This window comes from Pollachius pollachius (assembly GCF_949987615.1).
Source record: "Pollachius pollachius genome assembly, chromosome: 6".
Classification (NCBI taxonomy): Eukaryota; Metazoa; Chordata; class Actinopteri; order Gadiformes; family Gadidae; genus Pollachius; species Pollachius pollachius.
This window is the reverse complement of record NC_136939.1, coordinates 3,295,341-3,322,968: the sequence shown is the minus strand read 5'-3', so window position 1 is coordinate 3,322,968 and position 27,628 is coordinate 3,295,341. Positions and strand designations below refer to the sequence as shown.

At 52.8% G+C, this 27,628-nt stretch overlaps 1 protein-coding gene across 1 annotated transcript in view; it reads right to left on the bottom strand.

Annotated features, from left to right (window-relative positions):
• Window positions 1-11,860: 11,860 nt before the first annotated feature.
• The window catches only part of taf1 (TAF1 RNA polymerase II, TATA box binding protein (TBP)-associated factor), a 32,115-nt gene continuing 16,347 nt past the window's right edge, over window positions 11,861-27,628 (bottom strand). The window contains exons 21-40 of the mRNA XM_079737533.1: window positions 27,409-27,558; window positions 26,548-26,667; window positions 25,957-26,132; window positions 25,251-25,480; window positions 24,422-24,629; window positions 23,608-23,779; window positions 22,922-23,133; window positions 22,330-22,438; window positions 21,814-21,912; window positions 19,280-19,457; window positions 18,676-18,743; window positions 18,398-18,520; window positions 18,096-18,188; window positions 17,920-18,004; window positions 17,739-17,806; window positions 17,046-17,162; window positions 15,746-15,838; window positions 15,387-15,603; window positions 14,219-14,408; window positions 11,861-12,442 (exon numbers count right to left, since the gene is read on the bottom strand). Of these exons, the coding sequence (XP_079593659.1) occupies window positions 12,175-12,442; window positions 14,219-14,408; window positions 15,387-15,603; window positions 15,746-15,838; window positions 17,046-17,162; window positions 17,739-17,806; window positions 17,920-18,004; window positions 18,096-18,188; window positions 18,398-18,520; window positions 18,676-18,743; window positions 19,280-19,457; window positions 21,814-21,912; window positions 22,330-22,438; window positions 22,922-23,133; window positions 23,608-23,779; window positions 24,422-24,629; window positions 25,251-25,480; window positions 25,957-26,132; window positions 26,548-26,667; window positions 27,409-27,558 (2,976 nt within the window). The 3' untranslated portion in view covers window positions 11,861-12,174. The remainder of the gene's footprint in view (window positions 12,443-14,218; window positions 14,409-15,386; window positions 15,604-15,745; window positions 15,839-17,045; window positions 17,163-17,738; window positions 17,807-17,919; window positions 18,005-18,095; window positions 18,189-18,397; window positions 18,521-18,675; window positions 18,744-19,279; window positions 19,458-21,813; window positions 21,913-22,329; window positions 22,439-22,921; window positions 23,134-23,607; window positions 23,780-24,421; window positions 24,630-25,250; window positions 25,481-25,956; window positions 26,133-26,547; window positions 26,668-27,408; window positions 27,559-27,628) is intronic.

Sequence of the window (27,628 nt, the reverse complement as noted above, 5' to 3'; positions counted from 1 at the left end):
TAGAGTGATAGTGATAGAGTGATTGAGCAGTGTTGGTGTAGTGATATACTGATAGTGAGAGTTCAGAGATAATGTAGTGATAGAGGGATAGAGTAGTGAAATAGTGATAGAGTAGCGATCAAGTTATAGTGATAGAGTGAAGGGTAGTGATAAAGTGATAGTGTTTATTGATAGTGTAGAGATAGAGTGATGGTTTAGTGGTAGAGTGATAGTGATAGAGTAGTGATGGTGAAGTGATGGAGTGAAAGGGCAGTGATAGTGTTAGAGTGGTAGTGATAGAGTAGTAATAGTGATAGAGTGATAGAGTGAAAGTGTAGTGATAGATTGATAGTATTATAGTGATAGAGTGGTGACAGAGTAGGGATATTAATAGAGTGATAGTGTAGGGATGGAGTGATAGTGATAGAGTAGTGATAGTGTAGTGATATACTGAGTTCAGAGATAATGTAGTGATAGAGTAGTGATAGTGTGCACATAGTGAAAGATGGGGGTGGGTATTAGGGGAGTCTTTGTTTAAATCCCCTCAAGTGTAAAAATGAGGGCATGCCATACACCCCCCCCCCCCACACACACACACACACACGCACACACACACACGCACACACACACACACACACACACACACACACACACACACACACACACACACACACACACACACACACACTCCTCTGTAATTCCAGAATAATCACTTCATAACAACCAGAGCAGGTCAAAGGTGAGAGGTGACAGCCAGAGGTCAGTGTTTAGTTTATCATTAATATAAACACACCACACACACACACACACACACCCCCACACACACACACACACACACACACACACACCCTGAACAGAACCAGACCCGGAGGGGACAGATCAACTCTCCACTGCTGCTGTTGTTAAAGGCCTTTTGTTCATATCCATCTTTAGAAAATCAACATGTAGGATTACATCACTTCTGCCACAGCTGTGGTCAACAACCCTCAGCCAGCCCTTTGAGAAACGAAACGGCAGCTAAAACAAAACGCTCTTCTGAGAACCGCCGGAATAAAGAACTGATCTGAGGCGGAGATTGGTTTCACAGACGCCCCGTCAATGTGTCTGTCAACGCGGCGGACGCGACGGAGGTCAGCGCGCGACATATTTAGGCCAACGTGACGTCATCGCCGCCACATATCGACCGGCTGGGTGCAGATGGCCCGGCCTCACATTTCACGGTGAAAAAACAAACAAAACTCAAATCCCAAACGACCGGAGGTTCACTGCAGTGGGTTTACCCCCCGGGACCTGATCATAGAGGTTCGACCTTTAATGGTGTGATTTATCTTGGGGGTTGAATCCCCCCCAACCCCCTCCCCCCACCCCTAATCTATCGCGATAGATGTGCTTGTCCCGTTCTACGTGACTCCCTGACGTTGCGCGACGTCTCCCCGGTTCTCTCGTCTTTATTCTCCAGCAGGTGGGACGAGGAGCAGGCCCGGGCTAGCGGCCACGTGCACGTCTGCACACAAAGCCGCCGAAGACGTCGCGAGCCGGTGTACCCCGTGTCTGACACACCGACAGAGCACGAGAACCCCCCCCCCCCCCCCCCCGAACCCTGTTCCTAACCCCCCCGGACCACTTTCATTAGAGGAGAGAGAGAGCGCCGGAGAGAGGGGGGAGAGAGAGGGGGATGGGGAAGAGAGGCGAGGTGGGGGAGGGGGGGTGGGGGGTGAAGTAAAGGGAGCACAAGTTCCGGGGTGATTGACAGCTCCCTGGCCTCGCCCCGGTCAGTTCCGTTATGCGGGGCCACGGACTCCCTCTCGCCCCGGGATCGGAGCCAGAGCCCACAGACCCGGAGCCCCAGAACACCGGAACCACTTCCTCCAGGTGTCGGGCCGGCCGCCAGACCCCCCGCACACAGACACGCACAAGCACACGCACACACACACACACACACGCACACACAAAGCTCCGCCATCACTCCGTGATGGACCCGGAATGGAGAGAAAAGTCCTCCTCTGACCACAACACGCACCCGGAGAGTTCCCCTCCGCCGGACCCGACATACCCTCTGAATAATAGGACCAATATTAATGTTTAAAAACGGTCTATTCTCTATTCTGCACCGCAGGGATGCTGAGGGGGGGGGGGGGGGGGGGCGTGCATCCTCCACGCGCAGCGTCCAATACCCCCGAGAGCAGAGCGCGAGAGGACCGGGAGGACCGGGAGAGGAGGAGCGGGTCTTACCAGTCGGTGTCCGAGGCCTCGTCTATGACATCCTGGTAGGCCGTGAGGAGAGCCAGTCTGTTCTTGCCGAGATTCACCGCCATGCTGCCGACACTGCAGCGGACCGGAGGGAGGACAGACACGGAGTGAGGACTGCGGATTTGCAGAGTGGAGAGGAGGAGACGGTGGGAGGAGGAGGTGGAGGAGGAGGAGGAGAGAGAGACGCTGACTGGTAGAGACAAAGGACGGCTGCTGCGGCAGCTGGGTCCTAGAGCCGCCGGGTCCTGCTGAGGATGAACGAGGGTCCTTGGTTGTACCGTTATCTCGGTCTACCGCAAAGCCATTTCCGGTCTCCTGTAGGAACCGTGTAGTCCAGTTAACGGTCCCGGGAGCAAGAAGAACGAGAACCAGTCAAGAAGAACAGCAAAGTCAAAAAGAGAAACAAAAAGTGAATTCACCGTAAAATTGGATGAAGTAATTTATCAGAAACATGTAGCGGAAACGGATATCCTTCCTCTCTCCGCTAAACGCATGACGCTAAAGTCCCCCCCGACCCCCCTTTCTAGCCTATAACGCTCATTCTGAGCATCCCGTTCCAGGCCGAACACAGAGATCCTATTGGTTTAGAGCAGGACTTCCCTGATCAGGCCCACCTGTGAGATAGTTGACCTCCATGTTTAACCACATGTTGTTCATCAGGAGGTGATAAGCAACATGTAGGGGTGTGTGTGTGTGTGTGTGTGTGTGTGTCTGTGTGTGTGTGTGTGTGTGTGTGTGTGTGTGTGTGTGTGTGTGTGTGTGTGTGTGTGTGTGTGTGTGTGTGTGTGTGTGTGTGTGAGAGACATAGGGATTCATCTTGTGGGAGAGATCTAGGGCAAATAAACTGTGTCAGTAGTAAAGAGAGAGAGGGATAGAGAGAGAGTTAGAAGTAGAGACACAGAGAGAGAGGGGTAGAGAGAGGTAAAGAGACCATTAGAAGAAGAGAGAGAGAGTGAGGTAGGGAGGATGGAAGGCCTGCGGCAGCATCAAATCTCCGACATAGTTTCTCTGAACCCATTAGAATGTTAGATAATAAACTCACCTGCACTGAGACGGTTAATATCAACGTTATCTGATGACCACGGGGTAAACTGAGGCCAGGAATGTAATAGCCTCCCTGGAGAATCCTACAGGCTCATAGAGAACGGTACAGACTCATAGAGGAAGGTAGACTCGTAGAGAAAGGGACAGAGAGCTAGGGACCCGTATAGACTCACAGAGACAACGGTACAGACTCGTAGAGGGCTGTACCTTTACGAGTCTGTACCTTTGTCTCTTTGACTCGTAATTGTTTCTTTCAGATAGGCTGCGGAGTTAATACTTCCCAAATTCTACACATACAACCGCATTTGTAAAACATATCTCAGTTACCTCCGATCATTACCTGTTATCATACGAAGGGGTGTAACCCACTGATTCCTATTGGGTTACCCTTATTCAAATTAAGACAATCACAAACCACCTATCCATTCTATAGGCTGAAGATTTGGCAGGGTGGGGGGGGGGATGATACCTGGATAAGATGGGCCCCAGTCCTGTTGGTCTGAGGGGGATCTCTCGTTGGGCTGTGAGACATGGGAAGGGCCATTTGGGTTGGAGACAGGAGGAGGAGGAGAACAGGAGGAAGGGAAATACACATAGACACACATTCGATCACACATAAAGGATTGGGTCAACTCTTCAAGAGTAGCGGAGGGATAGAGAGCGATGTCTGGCAGGGAGGGGGATTAATAACAGGATTAATACATATATATCAGCTAAAGGCGGGGGTTAGGGGCAGGGCTCTGACAGGGAGGGGGAAACAGCATGAGGTGAAACCATATCTCACTGTTTAAAGATTAATACCTTCCTCAACAATAGCTATAGACGGAGGTACAGCATCACAGCTGTAGAGAAGGTACAGACTCATAGCTATAGAGAAAGGTACAGACTCATAGCTATAGACAGAGGTACAGACTCATAGAGAAAGGTACCGATTTATAACTATGGAGAAAGGGACAGATTCATAGCTATGAAGAAATAATCAATATTTGGCTCTAAAGAAATACAGACTTATTCTTTAGAGACGGCATATTTAGATGTTCATTGTCCATGCCAATAAAGCTCCTTTGGATTGAAAATAAATTGAAATTGATTAATCTGATGTATTGACACTAGGCTACACAACCACGAAGTTAATCCCTGGGCCGTCTGCTGAAGCTACTCTACTCTGCCGCCCCCTGGTGGCAGTAGGCCTGCATGTCTTTCCACAGGAGACAACGCGCATCCAGACTTCCTCAGACGGGGTCCCTTCTCGACCAGCTCAGAGTGAGGCGGCTCTGAGCTGGTCGAGGAGGGTCCTGGACCACCCTAGTCCTGACATGGAGGCCGCCTGTAGAGTCCTCAACAACATCCTGGACAATAGTAAGGCAAATCTCATTTTATTAGGAAGCTTGCAGGGTCAACAGGCTTTACAGACCTACCCCGTATGACCCCCCAAAAACCTCCCTTGTTTTTAGAAGGTGATGGAGCTGAATGGACGAACATATAACGGTAGCAGGAAACTGATCAAAGGTTAAGGAAGTTAATGTCATATTCTGTTTGGTGTCTCGGTTCCTCAGAGTTCAAAGCAGTACACATCTCTTTAACCCCGACCACGTTGAAAATGTATTTATTTATGATTCTGTGTACAACATGATTATTTTCCCTTTTCATTCGTGGAGATGGCCTGATACATTTCGGTTTTAGATTGTTCTGAAAATAATGCAAAACCTCAGTTTTTCACAAGGTCTTTCTGTGGGTCCTGAATCCTTTTGAAGGAAGGACTCCAGTTGGTGGTGTCGGAGGTTCACAAGTGATTAGTTTGGACACACACACGCACACGCACGGGCACACACACACACACACACACACACACACACACACACACACACTTCTCCATTAGCTCTTATTTTTAGCGGCATCTCGTCTGTTAATCCTCTTAGCTCCTGATGTCTCCTTAAGTTCTCCTGATGTCTCCTTAAGTTCTCCTGATGGCTCCTTAGAGTCCCAAGCTGCTCAGCCCCAGACAGCTGCTGTCTCCGTGGGTCTGGGGAGAGACTCACGGCGGAGCTCCAGAGAGACCGGGAGAGACCGGGAGAGACCGGGATAGACCGGGAGAGATCGGGAGAGATCGGGAGAGAACGGGAGAGACCGGGAGAGACCGGGCAGGACCGGGAGGGACAGGGAGAGAACGGGAGAGACTGGGAGAGACCGGGAGAGACCGGGCTAGACCGGGAGAGACCGGGAGAGACCGGGAGAGAACAAGAAGGACCAGGAGAGACAAGTGGAGACCGGGAGTGACCAGGGGAGACCGGGAGAGACCAGGAGAGTCCGGGAGAGACCGGGAGAGACAAAGAAGGACCTAGAGAGACCAGGGGAGACCGGGAGAGACCAGGAGGAACCAGGAGAGACCAGGAGGAACCAGAAGGAACCAGAAGGGACTAGGAGGAACCAGAAGGAACCAGGAGGGACCAGGAGGGACGTGGATCTGCTGGCAGCCGCCCTCGCCCTCCTCCTGGTCAGCATGTCCGTCCTGGTGCCCACGTTGTGGGCGGACCACAGCCGCTGTGACCTGGAGTTTGAGGACTGGAGCCAGATCTTTGAGAACCAGACGGAGGGTCCGACGATGACCGACTGGAACCAGAGCCTCTGCAGCCGCCCCTCGGAGTCCGGGGCCCGCCACAGCTTCCTGCTGCCTCCCTGCGAGGACGAAGAGGAGGACGAGGAGGATGACGATGAGGAGGATGAAGATTTCACCGCGGGAGCCAGGAGCCTCCCGATCCCGTACCGGCTGGTCTGGATGGACGAGGGGAGCGATGGTGAGACCTGCCACCAGGACCCGGGCTCCTCCCCCCGGGGGACCCCCGGGGGCTCTGCGGCGGAGCGGCCCGGCCCCCTGGACGCTCTGGAGGTCCTGGAGGAGGAGCAGGAGGGTCGGGACGACACCCGATGGTAGGTCCCTATGGTGCACTAGTGAGTAAAGAGTGTTCTGATACTGGAATAGTGAGTAAAGAGTGTCCTGATACTGGACTAGTGAGTAAAGAGTGTTCTGATACTGGAATAGTGAGTAAAGGGTGAGTTCTGATAGTGAACTAGTGAGGAAAGAGTGTTCTGATAGTGGACTAGTGAGTAAAGAGTGTCCTGATGGTGTACTAGTGAGTAAAGAGTGTTCTGTTAGTGGACTAGTGAGTAAAGAGTGTCCTGATGGTGTACTAGTGAGTAAAGAGTGTTCTGATACTGGACTAGTGCGTAAAGAGTGTCCTGATGGTGTACTAGTGAGTAAAGAGTGTTCTGATACTGGACTAGTGTATAAAGAGTGTCCTGATGGTGCACTAGTGAGTAAAGAGTGTTCTGATACTGGACTAGTGAGTAAAGAGTGTCCTGATGGTGTACTAGTGAGTAAAGAGTGTTCTGTTAGTGGACTAGTGAGTAAAGAGTGTTCTGATACTGGACTAGTGAGTAAAGAGTGTCCTGATACTGTACTAGTGAGTAAAGAGTGTTCTGATACCGGACTAGTGAGTAAAGAGTGTTCTGATACTGGACTAGTGAGTAAAGAGTGTTCTGATAGTTGACTTGTGAATTAAGAGTGTCCTGATAGTGGACTAGTGAGTAAAGAGTGTTTTCTGATGGAGTTTTGATAGTGAGTAATGTGTTTTCTGATGGAGTTCACTAGTGAGTAAAGAGTGTTTTCTGATGGAGTTCACTAGTGAGTAAAGAGTGTATTCTGATGGAGTTCTGATAGTGAGTAATGAGTGTTTGGTCGTTCAGGCTCTATGAGTCTCCCCAGCAGCAGTGGGACCAGGACGAGGGGGGGGGGGACCCCAGTGAGGCGGCTCTGAGCTGGTCGAGGAGGGTCCTGGACCACCCTACTCCTGACATGGAGGCCGCCTGTAGAGTCCTCAACAACATCCTGGACAATAGTAAGACAAATCTCATTTTATTAGGAAGCTTGCAGGGTCAACAGGCTTTACAGACCTACCCCGTATGACCCCCCAAAAACCTCCCTTGTTTTTAGAAGGTGATGGAGCTGAATGGACGAACATATAACGGTAGCAGGAAACTGATCAAAGGTTAAGGAAGTTAATGTCATATTCTGTTTGGTGTCTCTGTTCCTCAGAGTTCAAAGCAGTACACATCTCGTCCACCAGGGGGCGTCCCAGCAGCGCGGTCTACGACTGGCAGACGTCCAGTCAGACATCAACACAAGGTCTCAGAATAACTCAATTCAAAGAACGTATTAAATATCGTGGCTAATCTGGGACTCCGGTTGTTAAAGAAACAAGGAAAAAAATGTCCACATAAACATGTGGACAACCACCTTGATTTAGATGAACTCCTCTGAACTTTAAAACCATTTTCATCCTCTGAACTGCTGATCACAGCACAATGTTTTCTCTCTCAGCCCACCACAGGGGTGACTGGGACAGCTCGGACTACAGACTGGAAGACTTCAGATCCCAGGCCTTTAAACTGAAGGACTACAGATCAGCGGAGCCAACACCAAAGGACTACAGATCCCAGCAGCCGACGGATCTCCAGGTGTTGGCCCGGGAACAGGAGGCTAGTGAGTACACACCTCATCCTTACGACTCCATCAGGGATGTTCCTCTACAACATCTGACCAATCATCCTCCGCCATCTCTCTCTCTCTCTCTCTCTCTCTCTCTCTCTCTCTCTCTCTTTTAATTCTGTACTGTCTGTATGTATGTATTCCTTTTTGTAAAGCGTCTTTGAGTACTTAGAAAAGCGCTGTGAAAAAAACAATCTATTATTATATTATTATTATTATCTATAAAGCTTGATTGATTGATGACATCCTCCCGTCAGGTCTGCGTGGGGAGCACCCCGGCTACGCCCTGGGGGACATCAGCCACCTGGACCCGGACCCCCTGGGGAATGCCTGGTGGCCCCCCGCACCCCGCTCCTGGGGGCCCCCGCCCTACTCTAGATCCCCGGCCAATCACAGTCGTCCCCAGCTGAGGAAGCTCCAACACAGAGTCACTGAGCTCAAGCTGCTGGCTGTCCTTCAGAGTAAAGGTACGCACCCCTTAGCTGCCCTTCAGAGTAAAGGTACGCACCCCTTAGCTCTCCTTCAGAGTAAAGGTACGCACCCCTTAGCTGCCCTTCAGAGTAAAGGTACGCACCCCTTAGCTGCCCTTCAGAGTAAAGGCACGCACCCCTTAGCTCTCCTTCAGAGTAAAGGCACGCACCCCTTAGCTGCCCTTCAGAGTAAAGGCACGGACCCCTTAGCTGCCCTTCAGAGTAAAGGCACGGACCCCTTAGCTGCCCTTCAGAGTAAAGGCACGCACCCCTTAGCTGCCCTTCAGAGTAAAGGTACGCACCCCTTAGCTGCCCTTCAGAGTAAAGGTACGCACCCCTTAGCTGCCCTTCAGAGTAAAGGTACGCACCCCTTAGCTGCCCTTCAGAGTAAAGGTACGCACCCCTTAGCTGCCCTTCAGAGTAAAGGTACGCACCCCTTAGCTGCCCTTCAGAGTAAAGGTACGCACCCCTTAGCTGCCCTTCAGAGTAAAGGTACGCACCCCTTAGCTGCCCTTCAGAGTAAAGGCACGCACCCCTTAGCTCTCCTTCAGAGTAAAGGCACGCACCCCTTAGCTGCCCTTCAGAGTAAAGGCACGGACCCCTTAGCTGCCCTTCAGAGTAAAGGTACGCACCCCTTAGCTGCCCTTCAGAGTAAAGGTACGCACCCCTTAGCTGCCCTTCAGAGTAAAGGTACGCACCCCTTAGCTGCCCTTCAGAGTAAAGGTACCTAACCCTTAGCTCTCCTTCAGAGTAAAGGTACTAAACCCTTTGCTCTTCTTCAGACTAAAGGTACCAAACCCTTAGCTCTCCTTAAGAGTAAAGGTACCAAACCCTTAGCTCTCCTTCAGAGTAAAGGTACTCACCCCTTAGCTGTCCTTCAGAGTAAAGGTACGCACCACAACGACTATTGTTGGATAGTGAAAGGTTAAAATAATAATCATATATAATAATACAAATATAACATATATACATAATAACCCTACTACATTAAGAACTGTGTGTGTGTGTGTGTGTGTGTGTGTGTGTGTGTGTGTGTGTGTGTGTGTGTGTGTGTGTGTGTGTTCATGCAGAGGCAGCCGTTACCGTCGGCGACGGAGGCCCCGCCCCCCTGCTGAGGACCAGTCTGCGCTCCCTGCAGGCTGTCAGGAAGAGCCGCAGTCTGGAGGGCTCAGACTCTGGTCACGCCCACTATGGCCACGCCCACCTGGAGGCCCAGTGCCTAACTCCTCCCCCCAGAGCCAGGCGTCAATCAGGTGGTCATTCCTCCAACTACTGTACTGCATATTGTACATCATACCAATAATAATAATATAATACCACATATATATATCGAATATTCTTCCGTTGGCCCTGTATGCGAGTGACATATTGCTGTTTTTATGAAGTCCACAAACAAAAACATTAACCATGTTAATATCTAAATATTAACATGGGTGTTGATTATCACACTATGTTCTAACCTACATATTGGATTTATAATCCTGAATGACCACACTATATAGTACAACATGTGAATAACATACTAACCTACACACTATATAGTACAACATGTGAATAACATACTAACCTACACACTATATAGTACAACATGTGAATAACATACTAACCTACACAGTATATACTACCACATGTTAGTAACATACTAACCTACACACTATATAGTACAACATGTGAATAACATACTAACCTACACAGTATATACTACAACATGTTAGTAACATACTAACCTACACAGTATATAGTACAACATGTTAGTAACATACTAACCTACACAGTATATACTACAACATGTTAGTGACATACTAACCTACACAGTATATAGTACAACATGTTAGTACCATACTAACCTACATAGGATATACTATAACATGTTAGTAACATTCTAACCTACACAGGATATAGTACAACATGTTAGTAACATACTAACCTACACAGGATATAGTACAACATGTTAGTAACATACTAACCTACACAGGATATAGTACAACATGTTAGTAACATACTAACATACACAGGATATAGTACAACATGTTAGTAACACACTAACCTACACAGGATATAGTACAACATGTTAGTAACACACTAACCTACACAGGATATAGTACAACATGTTAGTAACATTCTAACCTACACAGGATATAGTACAACATGTTAGTAACATACTAACCTACACAGGATATAGTACAACATGTTAGTAACATACTAACCAGCTGCTGCCCCTCCCAGACGGCTCTCCTGACCAGCAGGGGTCCACCGCCTCCAGACGCCTCCACAGGCCCACCAAGACCCCCCCCATCTCCCCAGGGGTTCCTCACCCCCACCCCTCCACTCACCCCCACCCGTCTGGACATGGTCAGGCTTTCTCCGCTCCGGCTCGGCTGTCTGTGGTGGACTGGCGGTGGAACCGGAGCTCGGTCCAGCGGTAGAGCGGGAGGAACCTGGACTGAAGCTGGAGGGGTTCAGACATGAGGAGAACCTGGACTGAAGCTGGGGTTCAGACATTAGGAGAACCTGGACTGAAGCTGGGGTTCAGACATGAGGAGAACCTGGACTGAAGCTGGGGTTCAGACATTAGGAGAACCTGGACTGAAGCTGGGGTTCAGACATGAGGAGAACCTGGACTGAAGCTGGGGTTCAGACATGAGGAGAACCTGGACTGAAGCTGGAGGGGTTCAGACATTAGGAGAACCTGGACTGAAGCTGGAGGGGTTCAGACATGAGGAGAACCTGGACTGAAGCTGGGGTTCAGACATGAGGAGAACCTGGACTGAAGCTGGGGTTCAGACATGAGGAACATGGACTGAAGCTGGGGGTTCTAGGGGGAACCTGGACTGAAGCTGGAGGGGTTCAGACGTCAGGAGAACCTGGACAGAAGCTGGAGGGGTTGACATGATGAGGAGGAACCTGGACTGAAGCTGGGGTTCGGACAAAATCAGAAGGAACCTGGACTGAAGTTGGGGTTCAAACACGATGTGGAACAGTTTTTGTAATCACATGCAGTAATGGTTGTTGTTGCGGTGGTTTAGGTGTGGTTGGTTAGATCACTGCATGTCATTACATATTTTTGGCTTTGAAACGTCGCCAGCAATAAACAACCTGGTAAACCATTACAACTGTAAACAGAATCTTTGCAAACAGTTTTAACACTGTCGTAACATGGGTCAACTGTAAACTTTAACTGTTAACTTCGTAAACTGTTGACTGACGTAGATCCACAGACCTGACCTGTAAACAGTGTAAACTCTGACGTAGATCCACAGACCTGACCTGTAAACAGCGTAAACTCTGACGTAGATCCACAGACCTGACCTGTAAACAGCGTAAACTCTGACGTAGATCCATCAGATCAGAGCTGTAAACAGTGTAAACTCTGAGGTAGATCCACAGACCTTACCTGTAAACAGTGTAAACTCTGACGTGGATCTATCAGATCAGACCTGTAAACAGTGTAAACTCTGACGTAGATCCATCAGAACAGAACTGGTAAACTCTTGACGTAGAGCCATCAGAACAAAACTTACGGTTGACTTCCTGAAGCGGAACAAGAAAGAGCCTCAAAGTTGACCTGTGATCAAATTTTATTACATTTTATATACAAACTGTAGAAAAGGTAAATGAGTAAATTGAGAGGTCACTGAAAAGCACACCAACAAGAGCTATGTACATTTAGCTTGGAGTACAACATTATAGTTTTCTTCTCGAGTCAACATAGTCAATGTTTTAAACGCTAAATTTTCTGTAGCCCCATTCAAACAACAGCGCTTTCTTTTCATAAAACAATAAGTAATGCAATAAAAGCTGAAACTATACAACGCCTCAATGCAAATTCCTTCGGCCACATTATTTGAAAAAGGGGAACTGAGAGCAGGAGCGGGCTGACGGGGGCTAGTTGTCAGAGTCCATGTCACTGTCTCCTCCGATGGAGTGGAACTCCTCGCTCTCCTCGTCCTCGCTCAGCTGAACGGCCGACAGCACGGCCGGGACGCCCCTCCTCCGGGCCTCCTCCTCCTCGTCCTCCTCCTCCTCCTCCTCCTCGCTCAGCCCGTACTCCTCTCCGTTGCCCAGGCCCGTGGACTCGAGCTGGACCCGCCCCTCCATCTGGACCTGGCCCTCCAGCGGGCCCCGACTCTCCAGGTCGTCATAGCTCCCGTAGCTAGCGGCACAGAGGGGGTTTTACATTGTTATACCTCTTTAGAGTTAGCTCCCGTAGCTAGCAGTACAGAGGGGGCTTTACATTGTTATACCTCTTTAGAGTTAGCTCCCATAGCTAGCAGCACAGAGGGGGTTTTACATTGATATTCCTCTTTAGAGTTAGCTCCCATAGCTAGCAGTACAGAGGGGGCTTTACATTGTTATACCTCTTTAGAGTTAGCTCCCATAGCTAGCAGCACAGAGGGGGTTTTACATTGATATTCCTCTTTAGAGTTAGCTCCCATAGCTAGCAGTACAGAGGGGGCTTTACATTGTTATACCTCTTTAGAGTTAGCTCTGCTGAGACTAGGGACGCTAACTAAATGAAACTAGCAGAACTAGAGCTGCTGTTTGGAGTGATTATTGGTTGACGAGTGGCGGGCTAGCCAGCTTAACAAAGCCCATTTAAATGATTAGTGGTACCAGCTGTTAGCGAGCTGAATAAGACCCGCGTTGGGCTGATTAGAGAGTACCCAGTCTGTTCTCGAGGGGGCGGTAAACAAGACTGAGGTCCACCTACACAGGTTTGTTCGGTTTGTACACGATAAACAAACTGCATTTATACAACGCTTTTCTAACCAGTGGCGACTCAAAGCGCTTTACAATATTGCCCCACATTCACCCATCATCATACACACACTCACACACCGCGGCGGTGTCAACCACGCAGGATGAAAGCCAGTTCGTCGGGAGCAGTTAGGGTGAGGTGCCTCACTCAGGGACACCTTGAAACTCAGCTAGGAGGAGCCGGGGATCGAACTAGCAACCTTCCGGTTACCAGCCAGCCCGCTCTACCACCTGATCCACATGCCAGGCCGTTCGTCCACCTCCATGCAGCGTGCATCATGGAACATGTTTCATTCAAAAGTCAACTCTAAAACCCATCTCTTCAGGACCACCTACAACAGCTGACAAATCATCCTCGGCCATCTTCCAACCCCTCTCTCTCTCTCTCTCTCTCTCTTGTTGTGGTGTTATTTATTTGCCTTTTGTTTTAATTATTATTATTAAAAACGTTTACCAGCGTGCCTCATGGAACAACATGGAACAACACGGGACCACGTGGGACCACGTGGGACAACGTGGGACAACGTGGGACAACACGGGACAACGTGGAACAACGTGGAACAACACGGGACAACGTGGAACAACACGGGATAACGTTGGACAAAGTGGGACAACATGGGACTACGTGGGACAACGTGGGCCAACGTGGGACAACGTGGAGCAACATGAAACAACATGGGCCAACATGAGACAACGTGGGACAACATGAGACAACGTGGGACAACGTGGAGCAACATGAAACAACATGGGCCAACATGAGACAACGTGGGACAACATGGGACTACGTGGGACTACGTGGGACAACATGGGCCAACGTGGGACAATGTGGAGCAACATGAGACAACGTGGGACAACGTGGAGCAACATGAAACAACATGGGCCAACATGAGACAACGTGGGACAACATGGGACTACGTGGGACTACGTGGGACAACGTGGGCCAACGTGGGACAATGTGGAGCAACATGAGACAACGTGGGACAACGTGGAGCAACATGAAACAACATGGGCCAACATGAGACAACGTGGGACAACATGGGACTACGTGGGACTACGTGGGCCAACGTGGGACAATGTGGAGCAACATGAAACAACATGGGCCAACATGAGACAACGTGGGACAACATGAGACAACGTGGGACAACATGAGACAACGTGGGACAAGGTGTACCTGACGTTGCTGTCCTCCAGGTGGCGCTCCATGTGGTGGCGCTCCATGTCGTGCCCCTCCCCCTCGTAGGACATCAGGCTCTCCTCCTGGTCCAGCGCCATGCGGGCCGTCTCCTGGTGGCTGCGCCGGGGGGGCGGGGCGCGGAGGTCCTCCCGGTCCGAGTCGCTGCCGCTCTCTGATAGGTGGATGGCTGTGAGGGGGGGGGGGGGGGGGGGGGGGGGGGGGGGGGGGGGGGGGGGGTGAGTCACGGTTTGAGGGGGACCAGAGGGCAGACCGGGGGGGGGGGTATTAGGACCCCCCCCCCCCCCGTTGGGCAGAGAGGGGCGTGGCCAGGACCAGCCTCTTCTCGCCACTTTTGCACCCCCCATGACAAAAGGATCTTACTGTGACCTTTGGCCTGAATTATTTGTATTTATTTCCCCCCAGTCGGATTCCTGATTTCCCGACTGGAGACGACACTGGTCACCATGGAGACGACACTGGTCACCACGGTGAGGACACTGGTCACCATGGTGAGGACACTGGTCACCATGGAGACGACACTGGTCACCATGGAGACGACACTGGTCACCATGGAGAGGACACTGGTCACCATGGTGAGGACACTGGTCACCATGGAGAGGACACTGGTCACCATGGAGACGACACTGGTCACCATGGAGACGACACTGGTCACCATGGAGAGGACACTGGTCACCATGGTGAGGACACTGGTCACCATGGAGAGGACACTGGTCACCATGGAGACGACACTGGTCACCATGGAGAGGACACTGGTCACCATGGAGAGGACACTGGTCACCATGGAGACGACACTGGTCACCATGGTGAGGACACTGGTCACCATGGTGAGGACACTGGTCTTACCCAACGTAGGCTCAGTGACCAAACGGAAACCACACCAGGACAACATGTTGCCGTGTCGACCATGAAGACCAGTGTCATCTCCATGGAGACCCCACTGGTCTCCATGGAGACCCAACTAGTCTTATCTAACGTCGGCTCAGTGGCAAAACGGAAACCACACCAGGGCAACATGCTTTCATGTCGGCCAGATCACGTGAATCCTTATACGGTCTGTACGCATGCCGCCCACTTAAAACCAGAGCTCTCCGACAGGAAGTGAGAGGGCGCGGCCTAACGGAGACAGGAAGCGGGCGGGACCTACAGGAGAAGGGGTTGTCTCCTTCCTCCTCGCTGGCGTCGTCCTCCCCGTCGGACATGAGGAGGTCCTGGTAGAGGACGCTGGCCTGGGGGCCGCGGCCCCTCTCCTCGTCCTCCTCGTCTTCCTCCTCGTCTTCCTCGTGGCGCTCCAGCATCCGGCGCCGCGGCGGGAGCAGCATGTCATCTTCGTCATCGTCATCCTCCAGGTCCCCGTCCTCCGCCTGGGGGGGAGGGGGGGGTGCGGCGTCATCAGTTAACAAAACAATCAAACACTCATCAACACTTCGACCCATAACAATGCAATGATGACGACCAGAGTCATGTGATCTCTGATCAGGCGTGTGAGTGGTCGAGGGTCCTCACCGGCGCGGGGGTCTTGGGCTTGCCGTCTTCGTCCTCGAAGCCTTCGATGTCCACGTCTGACTCCTCCCCCCCCAGCCTGCGACCATGGCGACCCTGTTGAAGGGGCGGAGCCGGGACAAGGACATTCAGGAATGTGATTGGGTACGACAAAAACACCTTTTACACGTTAACTTCCTGTTTCTACTTCTTTTATCAACCTCACATGAGCACAGAGCCACAGAGATGGAGAGGAGAGAGACGGAGAGAGGAGAGAGGAGAGGAGAGGAGAGGAGAGGAGAGAGACGGAGAGGAGAGAGACGGAGAGAGGAGAGTAGAGGAGGGGAGAGGAGAGAGGGGGGAGAGGAGAGGAGGGGAGAGGACAGGAGAGAGACAGCGGGAGGAGAGACGGGGAGAGGAGGGGAGAGGAGGGGAGAGAGACGGAGAAAGGAGGAGAGGAGAGGAGGGGAGAGAGACAGAGAGAGGAGAGGAGAGGAGGGGAGGGGAGAGGAGAGAGGCTAGGAGGAGAGGAGAGGAGAGTGGAGGAGATGAGAGAGGCTAGGAGGAGAGGAGGAGGTATGATGGAGGAGGAAGGGGGGATGTGAGGGGAGAGGTGGAGGCTGGTGTCAGGGTTCTCTCTCTCTCCATACCTGCCCCCCTCTCTTCTCGACAGCGCCCCCAAGTGGCCAATCAGAGAACAGACCAGGAGCCCTGCCTTCCAGCAGCTCAGACGGCTGACACACACACACACACACACACACACACACACACACACACACACACAAGCACACGCACACGCAAACGCACACACGTCCAGACACACAAACACACAAACACACAGACACAGCGCACACATCAAGAGGAAGAGGATAGGAGCGGATGAGGAAGAACAGGTCAGAGGTCACTGAAGAACCACAGGCTGAAGAAAGGAAGTTGATCGAAGGGAGGAGGAAGTTGATCGAAGGAAGGAGGAGGTTGATTTGGGAAGGAGGATTGTTCCCACAGAAGGAGAAGAACTTAATGAGCAGTGGTGACGGAGGTTACCAGCACCGCCAGCCCAGGACTACCTGGTAAGACTGCAGTACTATGTGCAGTACCTCATGGCAGCACTGAGGTAGAGGACTGCTCAGTGCTCTACATATACTAGTAGAGATGGATGACCTGCTGGACCCCAGCCCCCTGGGATCCGACGGCCGGCTGACTCTGGGAAGAGCTCCTCCCTGGGGGGGTTAGAGGCTCTGGGGTACAGGGAGAGGGCCTACCTGGGGGGCATAGGGTCTTGGGGTCTCCTACCTGGGGGGTAGAAGGTCTGGGGGTCTCCTACCTGGGGGGTGTAGGGTCCGGGGGTGAGGGGGTCCAGAGCTTCGAAGTCGGCCGCGTCCAGAGCAGCTTCCTTGGCCGTGGAGATGTCCTTCTCCAGCTGGGTCAGGTGCTCGTCGTACTAGAGAACCAAGAGACAAACATCAGACCACCGTCACCAGGAGGAAACCACCATCAAACCTCCATCACCAGTGAGAACCACACATCACCAGGAGGTACCACCATCAGACCTCCATCACGAGGAGGAACCTCCATCACCAGTAAGAACCACACATCACCAGGAGGAACCTCCATCAGACCTCCTCCATCACCAGTAAGAACCACACATCACCAGGAGGTACCACCATCAGAGCTCCATCTCCAGGAGGTACCACCATCAGACCTCCATCACGAGGAGGAACCTCCATCAGACCTCCTCCATCACCAGTAAGAACCACACATCACCAGAAGGTACCACCATAAGACCTCCATCACCAGGAGGTACCACCATAAGTCCTCCATCACCAGGAGGTACCACCATAAGACCTCCATCACCAGGAGGTACCACCCTCATACCTCCATCACCAGGAGGTACCACCATAAGACCTCCATCAGCAGAAGGTACCACGATCAGACCTCTGTCACCAGTATTACCAGTCATCTAGTAGATACTGTCCCCTGAAGGTACATTCTGCTCAATGAACGCAAGAAGCCATACCTCTGCCAAGGTCTGTCTGCACACGTTGACGATGTCAAGCGCCGTCTTGGTGTAGGGGCTGTCCGGACCTGAGGACAGAACACGCAGAACATAAAGCCCGGGATGGTCTTGACAATGGAGCCTTGCTCGTCACAAGGCCTGGGAAAGCTCTTCAGAAGAGCTCATCTGGACGGCAGCGTACCGTTGTACTTGATGCTGTTGCCGTGGACCAGAGTGACGTCCGACAGGAAGGTGTCTCGGTTCTGGTACTTGTGTTTGGAGATGTTCTGAGGAGGCAGAGAGCGAGGGTTTAGAGGAGAGAGGGGGCTGCAGGAGGTCCGGCTTCAGGGCGGGGGCTTCACAGCGGGGGGGTCTCACCTTGCGCAGGTTCTCCAGGTCCATGGGGGCGACGATCACCTTGTAGTAGTCGGGGACGAACTTCTTGTTGACGGGGTGGTGGAACGGCCACGACTGCAACACACAGCGCCTGGGGTTACTCGGGAGGACACGGAGGAGATACCCCAGAAGCTCTGACCTAAAACATCTGAGCTGGCTGGTGGTTCCCAAACTATTCTGGTCCCCGACCCCATTCTTAGGTCTGAACTATTTTTGCGACTCCCGTCTCTCTCCGTTTCTTGCACCAGCTGCCCCCCCGTCGTGTGAACGGGTCAAGAACTCACGTCAGGAACCACCATCATCTTCTGGGTCACGATGTTGTCCAGGATGAAGCTGAAGGCCACCTGGTCGTCGTCGTCCAGCAGGGGGTTGATGGCCTTCTCCAGCCTCACCAGACGGTCCTCCTTCTGCTCACACACACACACACACCGTTTAGAAGACAACAGGAGCCCGTGTGGGTGTGTTTTTGTGTGTGTGTTGCTGTGGTTTTTTGTGGTGAGTATGTTTCTGTGGTTTTTGTGTGTGTGTTTGTGTGTTTGTGTCTCTCTGTGTGTGTCCTCACCTCCTTCAGTTTAGTATCACACAGGTCCAACATGGACTGGGCTACTTGAGTTATGGGATGTTTAGCCCCTGGAAACACAGAAAGACAAACCAATCAACAACCAAGCTTCAATGGAAACCCGACAAACCGACCAATCAGGACCAAGCTACAATTGAAACCCAACAAACCGTCCAATCAGGACCAAGCTATCATGGAGGCCCAACACACAACAGGATTAATTATAGCCTAAAATCTGCCTTTATCAAGCCAGTCAGTGGTTCCCTGGTAGGTATGGGGTCTGGTACCGTTGTAGGTAGACCTGTTCTAAGATCTAAGGTCTGGTACCGTTGTCGGTAGACCTGTTCTAAGATCTAAGGTCTGGTACCGTTGTAGGTAGACCTGTTCTAAGATCTAAGGTCTGGTACCGTTGTAGGTAGACCTGTTCTAAGATCTAAGGTCTGGTACCGTTGTAGGTAGACCTGTTCTAAGATCTAAGGTCTGGTACCGTTGTAGGTAGACCTGTTCTAAGATCTAAGGTCTGGTACCGTTGTAGGTGGCGCTGTTCTAAGATCTAAGGTCTGGTACCGTTGTAGGTGGCGCTGTTCTAAGATCTAAGGTCTGGTACCGTTGTAGGTGGCGCTGTTCTTCACGATGACCTCCACGCTCTCCCTGAAGTCGTCCCGTGATGGGTACATGCGCTTGCGGACGTTCTCCCTCAGGGTCTGCAGGTCCATGGGCCGGGTGATGAAGCGGTAGTAGTCCTTCACCACCTTGGCGTTCACCGGGGTGTGGAACGGGTACGTCTGGAGGAGGAAGAGGAGGAGGAGGAGGAGGAGGAGGAGGAGGAGGAGGAGGTGGTGTAGTTAGGAAGTGTGTGTCTTACATCAGGGTGGTCTGCGATGGGAAGATTATATTTTCACATTCTGTTTCTGAAACAGCCATTTGTTGAGTGTGCCTTTTGGCTGACATCCTTGGGGTGGTCAAGGTTCAAAGGGTCCAACTGAGAAGTCACCACTATGAGACCCCACATTAGAATTGTCAACGATCAAATCAAATAATGTTTGGGGGGTTTCCTGTATTCTCATCAAGGAGAAGAATGCATAAGGGGATCTCTGCTCCCTCGTGCCGGGTATAGCCCTGGCGGGAGGGACGCGGGGGGAACTCCCATCCAGGCCTTAGATCATTGTATGTTATGTTCGTTGTTTGCTGTGTGTTATTGTACCGTTATTGCCCAAATATTTGACCATAATAGTTCTAAGTTCGGACGACTCTTTATTCCACCCAGTTTGGTCGGTTTATGATTGACGCGGTTCCGGAATATTGTGTGTGTGTGTGTGTGTGTGTGTGTGTGTGTGTGTGTGTGTGTGTGTGTGTGTGTGTGTGTGTGTGTGTGTGTGTGTGTGTGTGTGTGTGTGTGTGTGTGTGTGTGTGTGTGTGTGTGTGTGTGTGTCTTACGTTGGGGTGGTCTCTCCTGTGTGTGTCTCTTACGTTGGGGTGGTCTCTCATGTGTGTGTGTCTCTCTCTTACGTTGGGGTGGTCTCTCATGTGTGTGTGTCTCTCTCTTACGTTGGGGTGGTCTCTCTCGTGTGTGTCTCTCTTACGTTGGGGCGGTCTCTCGTGTGTGTGTGTGTGTGTCTCTCTTACGTTGGGGCGGTCTCATGTGTGTGCCTCTCTTACGTTGGGGTGGTCTCTCCTGTGTGTGTGTGTCTCTCTTACGTTGGGGCGGTCTCTCCTGTGTGTGTGTCTCTCTTACGTTGGGGCGGTCTCTCCTGTGTGTGTGTCTCTCTTACGTTGGGGTGGTCTCTCCTGTGTGTGTCTCTCTTACGTTGGGGCGGTCTCTCCTGTGTGTGTGTCTCTCTTACGTTGGGGCGGTCTCTCCTGTGTGTGTGTCTCTCTTACGTTGGGGTGGTCTCTCATGTGTGTGTGTGTCTCTCTTACGTTGGGGTGGTCTCTCCTGTGTGTGTGTGTCTCTCTTACGTTAGGGTGGTCTCTCCTGTGAGTGTGTGTCTCTCTTACGTTGGGGCGGTCTCTCCTGTGTGTGTGTGTCTCTCTTACGTTGGGGTGGTCTCTCCTGTGAGTGTGAGTCTCTTACGTTGGGGCGGTCTCTCCTGTGAGTGTGTGTCTCTCTTACGTTGGGGCGGTCTCTCCTGTGTGTGTGTCTCTCTTACGTTGGGGTGGTCTCTCATGTGTGTGTGTGTGTCTCTCTTACGTTGGGGCGGTCTCTCATGTGTGTGTGTGTGTGTCTCTCTTACGTTGGGGCGGTCTCTCATGTGTGTGTGTGTGTCTCTCTTACGTTGGGGCGGTCTCTCCTGTGTGTGTGTCTCTCTTACGTTGGGGTGGTCTCTCATGTGTGTGTGTGTGTCTCTCTTACGTTGGGGCGGTCTCTCATGTGTGTGTGTGTGTGTCTCTCTTACGTTGGGGCGGTCTCTCATGTGTGTGTGTGTGTCTCTCTTACGTTGGGGCGGTCTCTCGTGTGTGTGTGTCTCTCTTACGTTGGGGCGGTCTCTCGTGTGTGTGTGTGTCTCTCTTACGTTGGGGTGGTCTCTCCTGTGTGTGTGTCTCTCTTACGTTGGGGCGGTCTCTCATGTGTGTGTGTGTGTCTCTCTTACGTTGGGGTGGTCTCTCGTGTGTGTGTGTCTCTCTTACGTTGGGGTGGTCTCTCGTGTGTGTGTGTGTGTCTCTCTTACGTTGGGGTGGTCTCTCGTGTGTGTGTGTCTCTCTTACGTTGGGGCGGTCTCTCTCGTGTGTGTGTGTGTCTCTCTTACGTTGGGGTGGTCTCTCATGTGTGTGTGTGTGTCTCTCTTACGTTGGGGTGGTCTCTCATGTGTGTGTGTGTGTCTCTCTTACGTTGGGGCGGTCTCTCCTGTGTGTGTGTGTGTCTCTCTTACGTTGGGGCGGTCTCTCGTGTGTGTGTGTGTCTCTCTTACGTTGGGGCGGTCTCTCCTGTGTGTGTGTCTCTCTTACGTTGGGGCGGTCTCTCCTGTGTGTGTGTGTGTCTCTCTTACGTTGGGGCGGTCTCTCGTGTGTGTGTGTGTCTCTCTTACGTTGGGGCGGTCTCTCCTGTGTGTGTGTCTCTCTTACGTTGGGGCGGTCTCTCCTGTGTGTGTGTCTCTCTTACGTTGGGGCGGTCTCTCCTGTGTGTGTGTGTGTCTCTCTTACGTTGGGGTGGTCTCTCATGTCGTTGATCACACTCTCCAGGACGGAGGACAGGGTCACCATGGGGTCGGTGCGCCGGCGGTGGATCGACTTGTGAGGTCGCTGGGGATCACAACAACCAGGTTAACTAACCACTAACCAGGTTAACTAACCAATAACCAGGTTAACTAACCAATAACCAGGTAAACTAAGCATTAACCAGTCCTCACTAATCAGGTTAACTAACCACTAACCAGTCCTCACTAATCAGGTTAACTAACCACTAACCAGTCCTCACTAACCAGGTTAACTAACCAGGTAAACTAAGCACTAACCAGTCCTCACTAACCAGGTTAACTAACCACTAACCAGGTAAACTCAGCACTAACTGGTCCTCACTAACCAGGTTAACGTCGCACTAACCAGTCATCTACTTACCAGGTTACCTAACCATAAACCAGTCCCCTAGTCATCTACTCTACAGTCCTGGTATCAACCAGAGGTTCAGGTGGTCTGGCTCCTGGGCGTGGTGCGACTCACGTTCAGGTAGTCACAGTGCACGGCGCTGCCCACGCGCCTCTTCTTCTTCGGGGGGAGCTGCTGCTTGGGGAACTTCAGCACCAGGGACTTCCTGCGCACCTCGTCAGCACTGGAGGAGGAGCGTCACAGCACAGGAAGGGGTTAACAGGAAGTGACCAACAGGTAGGGGTTTACAGGAAGTGACCAACAGGAAGGGGTTAGGGTGGATCAGGCTGGTTGGAGGTTAACAGGAAGTGACCAACAGGAAGGGGTAGGCTGGTTCAGAGTGGTTGGGTTGAACAGGAAGTGACCAACAGGAAGGGGTAGGCTGGTTCTGAGTGGTTGAGTTGAACAGGAAGTGACCAACAGGAAGGGGTATGCTGGTTCAGAGTGGTTGGGTTGAACAGGAAATGACCAACAGGAAGGGGTAGGCTTGTTCGGAGTGGTTGGGGTGAACAGGAAGTGACCGGCAGGAAGGTGTTAGGGTGAAACAGGCTGGTTGGGGGTTAACAGGTAGGAGTTACCTAACAGGAAGGGGTAGGCTTGTGCGGGGAGGTTGGGGTAAACAGGAAGCGACCAACAGGAAGGGGAGCCAGGCCGGCGTGCGCCCTACCTCTCGATGAGCTGCTTGCCCAGGACGATCTTGGTGCCCTCGACCTTGATGAGCTCCTCGTTGTCGTTGTGGATCACCGTCTTCTCCAGCTCCTCCTCCTGCTCCTCCGTCATGGCCACGGGGTTGGAGGGCGGGGCGTTGGTCTGGTAGTACAGCGGGCAGAACTTGTTGGTCCTCATGTGGCCGATGGCTCCGCACGCACCGCACTTCAGCTGAGGAGAGGGGAGAGAGGAGAGGCTTAGGCACCGCACTTCAGCTGAGGACAGAGGAGGAGAGGAGAGGAGGAGAGAGGAGAGGCTTAGGCCCACACTTCAGCTGAGGAGAGAGGAGAGGAGAGGAGGAGAGAGGAGAGGCTTAGGCCTACAGAGAGCATGAGAGAAGGAGAAGAGGAGAGGAAAGGAGGAGAAGGGAGGAAAGGAGGAGGAGAAGGGAGGAAAGGAGGAGGAGAAGGGATGAAAGGAGGAGGAGGGAGAGGTGTTGAGAGGAAAAGAAAAGCAGGAAGGAAAGGAGGAGAGAAGGAGAAGAGGAGAGGAACGGAGGAGGAGAAGGATGGAGAAAAGGAGAATGAAGGAGAAGAGTTGAGAGAAGGAGGAAGAGAGAGGAAAAGATAAGCAGGGAAGAAAGGAGTAAAGGATGTAGCGGAAAGGAGGAGAGAAGAGGAGAGAAAAGTGAGGCTTCATGCTGACCTTGACCTTGAGGTCAGGTCTCTCTTTGATCTTCTTGGCCTTCTTCTCCGGAGGCCCCTTGAAGCGGTCCTTCTCCTGGTTCCTCTTCAGCCTCCTCAGCTGCTCCTGGATCCTCCTCCGCTCCTTCCTCATCTCCTCGCGGTGCTGCTCGTCAAACAGCGCAAACTTGCGTCTGGAGAACCGAGAAGACACACAAACATCAGGACCTCCACACAGAGAAGCTTCGCCCTCAAACTCAAACATCTCAATATGAAGACACACAAACATCATAACCTCCACACAGAGAGAGCTTCACCCTGAGGCTCCAACATCTCAATATGAAGACACACAAACATCAGGACCTCCACACAGAGAAGCTTCGCCCTCAAGCTCAAACAACTCAATATGAAGACGCACAAACATCATAACCTCCACACAGAGGGAGCTTCACCCTGAGGCTCCAACATCTCAATAAGAAGACACACAAACATCATAACCTCCACACAGAGAGAGCTTCACCCTCAAGCTCCAACATCTCAATATGAAGACGCACAAACATCAGAACCTGCCTCCGCACAGAGAAGCTTCGCCCTCAAGCTCCAACATCACAATATGAAGACGCACAAACATCAGAACCTGCCTCCGCACAGAGAAGCTTCGCCCTCAAGCTCCAACATCTCAATATGAAGACGTACATTCATCAGAAAATCTGTGAAGCTATCCTGATACTCTGTATGTTATGACATCCATCCCTCTGCTCTGAAACAGTAGAGTTAACCTGATACTCTGTAAGTTATGACATCCATCCCTGTGAGTCAGGGGCGGTCAGACTCACATGAACTCGTCGTCCTTGGTGGTCCTGATGCGGGTGTAGGCGTCGATGACGGAGGCCTTGCGCACCGTCTCGCAGCGGACGTACTCCTTGCCGTCCTCGTCCTGGAAGGTGCGGTAGATCTTGAGGCGACGGCCGGTGGCGGCCGAGTTGAGGCTGGTGACGGAGGAGGCGTCGTCGTCCTTGTGGGAGCCCGTGGACATGGCGCTCGCTGCGGGGGGGAGAGAGACGCTCACGTTAAGGACAGAAGTTGTGGTCTCCAGAAGGTCTGGTCTCCAGAACCACCCGTCCCTTTCTGTACAGTGATTTAAGGACAGGGCAGGGTGACGTTGATGATCACGAAATAAGGGCTTTCCCTAGATCATCCCTGGTGATAGGGGTTCCCCAGGTTTAGAGTTTCCCTGGGGTTAGAGCTTCCCTGAGGTTCGTATCCCTGGGGCTAGGGCTTCACAGGGGTTAGCTTCCCTGGGGTTTGGGGTTCCCTGGGATTAGAGCTTCCTTGGGGTTACATTATCCCTAGGATTAGAGATTCCCTGGGGTTACAGCTTCCCTGATGTTAGAGCTTCCCTGATGTTAGAGCTTCCCTGATGTTAGAGCTTCCCTGATGTTAGAGCTTCCCTGATGTTAGAGCTTCCCTGATGTTAGAGCTTCCCTAGGGTTAGTGTTTCCCCGGGGTTAGTGTTTCCCCGGGGTTAGTGTTTCCCTGGGGTTAGTGGTTCCCTGGGGTAAGTGGTTCCCTGGGGTTAGAGGTTCCCTGGGATAAGGTTACATTTGGTTAAAGGTTCCCTGGGATTAAATTCCCTGGGATTAGGTTCCCTGGGGTTAGACTCACAGAGGCCTTTGCGTCCCTTGCGGCTCTTGTGGTCCCGGTCGCTCTCCTCTCCCATGAGCATCCTCTGAAGCTCCTTCCTCTCCTGCTCCTCCCTCTCCCGGGACAGCTGGGAGCTGGTCTTCTTGTTCTGCAGCATGTTCTCAATGTTCTTCCCCATCTCCTCAAAGTCGCTGTCCTCCGCGGAGCTGCTGTCCGTGTCCGTGGAGAGAACCTCCGTGGACTCCAACACCCTGGGACACATCACACAGTCAGATGTGAAGGAACCTTACACGGTCAGAGTGGAACCTCACAGTCAGGGAGGAACCTCACAGTCAGGGAGGAACCTCACAGTCAGAGGGGAACCACACAGTTAGAGGGGAACCACAGTCAGAGGGGAACCTCACAGTCAGAGGGGAACCTCACAGTCAGAGGGGAACCTCACAGTTAGAGAGAAACCTCACAGTCAGAGGGGAACCTCTCAGTCACTGAGGAACCTCACAGTCAGGGAGGAACCTCACAGTCGAGAGGAGAACCTCACAGTCAGGAAGATCCTCGCAGTCAGGCAGGAACCTCACAGTCAGGGAGGAACCTCGCAGTCAGGGAGGAACCTCGCAGTCAGAGGGGAACCTCACAGTCAGGGAGGAACCTCGCAGTCAGGGAGGAACCTCGCAGTCAGAGGGGAACCTCACAGTCAGAGGGGAACCTCACACACTATCAGAGCGCTCACTTGTTCTGCAGGTCAAAGATCCTCTGGCACTCCTCCTTGTAGCGCTCCTGGTGCTCCGCCACGGAGAAGCGGGAGCCGCGGGCGAACTTGCTCATGGGTCCCTCCCCCGAGCGGGCCTGCTCCGTGGACATGGTCCGCACCACGTCGATCACCTCCCAGCGAGACAGCTTCTTGATCTGGCACACACAGGGGGGGTAATGGTGTTAGAGACATACCCCGGGTCCACTCCGGGTCTACTCCAGGACTCTATAGTTTACTCCAGGTCTACTACATGTTACTCCAGGTCTACTACATTTTACTCCAGGTCTACTACGTGTTACTCCAGGTCTACTACGTGTTACTCCAGGTCTACTATGTGTTACTCCAGGTCCACTACATGTTACTCCAGGTCCACTACATGTTACTCCAGGTCTACAACATGTTACTCCAGGTCTACTACAGGTCTACTCCCAGTCTACTACAGGTCTACTACCAGTCTACTCCAGGTCTACTCTCCTACCAGGTCTACTCCCAGTCTACTCCCAGTCTACTCCAGGTCTACTCCCAGTCTACTCCCAGTCTACTCCCAGCCTACGGGTGTGCTGTCCTCACCTCCTCCTCTGGGACGCCGAACTTCCTGAGCAGCTGCTTGGCGTTCTTCAGGGACAGCCTCCGCAGGTCGGCGTCCGTCCCCGTCACCGTCTTCTTGGCGGGCTGTGGCTCCTTGTCGTCCTGGAGACCGTCAACAACACAAACCAACGGTTACCCCGGGGGTCCTAAACCGTGGGAGGGCGGGGGGAGGGGGGGAGGAGGGGGAGGAGGGGGAGGGGGGAGGCAGGAGGAGGGGGGAGGGGGGAGGAGGGAGGCGGGTGAGGAGGGAGGAGGGGGAGGCGGGTGAGGAGGGGAGGCAGGAGGAGGGAGGCGGGTGAGGAGGGGGAGGGGGAGGCAGGTGAGGAGGGGGAGGGGGGAGGCAGGAGGAGGGGGGAGACAGGAGGGGGGAGGGGCAGGAGGAGGGGGGAGGCAGGAGGAGGGGGGAGGGGGGCGTACCTTCTGCTGGGTGTGAGGGCGGGGGAGGAGGGGGAGGCAGGAGGAGGGGGGAGAAGGGAGGAGGGGGAAGCGGGTGAGGAGGGGGAGGGGGAGGGGGGAGGAGGGAGGCGGGTGAGGAGGGAGGAGGGGGAGGCGGGTGAGGAGGGGAGGCAGGAGGAGGGAGGAGGGAGGCGGGTGAGGAGGGGGAGGGGGGAGGCAGGAGGAGGGGGGAGGCAGGAGGAGGTGGGAGGGAAGAGGGAGAGGGAGGAGGGGGAGGGGCAGGAGGAGGGGGGAGGAGGAGGCGGGTGAGGAGGGGAGGCAGGAGGAGGGGGAGGCAGGAGGGGGAGGCAGGAGGAGGGGGAGGGGCGTACCTTCTGCTGGGTGTGAGGGCGGGGGAGGAGGGGGAGTCAGGAGGAGGGGGAGGCAGGAGGAGGGGGAGGGGCGTACCTTCTGCTGGGTGGGCTTGTTGGGGACCTTGACGTAGGAGAAGCCCTCGCCGCAGCCGGTGGGGTCGGCCACGCCCGTCACCTCCAGCAGACACTTGCCCTTCATGGCCGCGATGAAGGCCCTGGTGGTGTTCCAGGGGGCGGTGCGCACCTAAAGACCGGACAGGAAGAGGAGGGTTTACAGACAGGAAGTAGCGGATATATAAAGAGGAGGGACATAT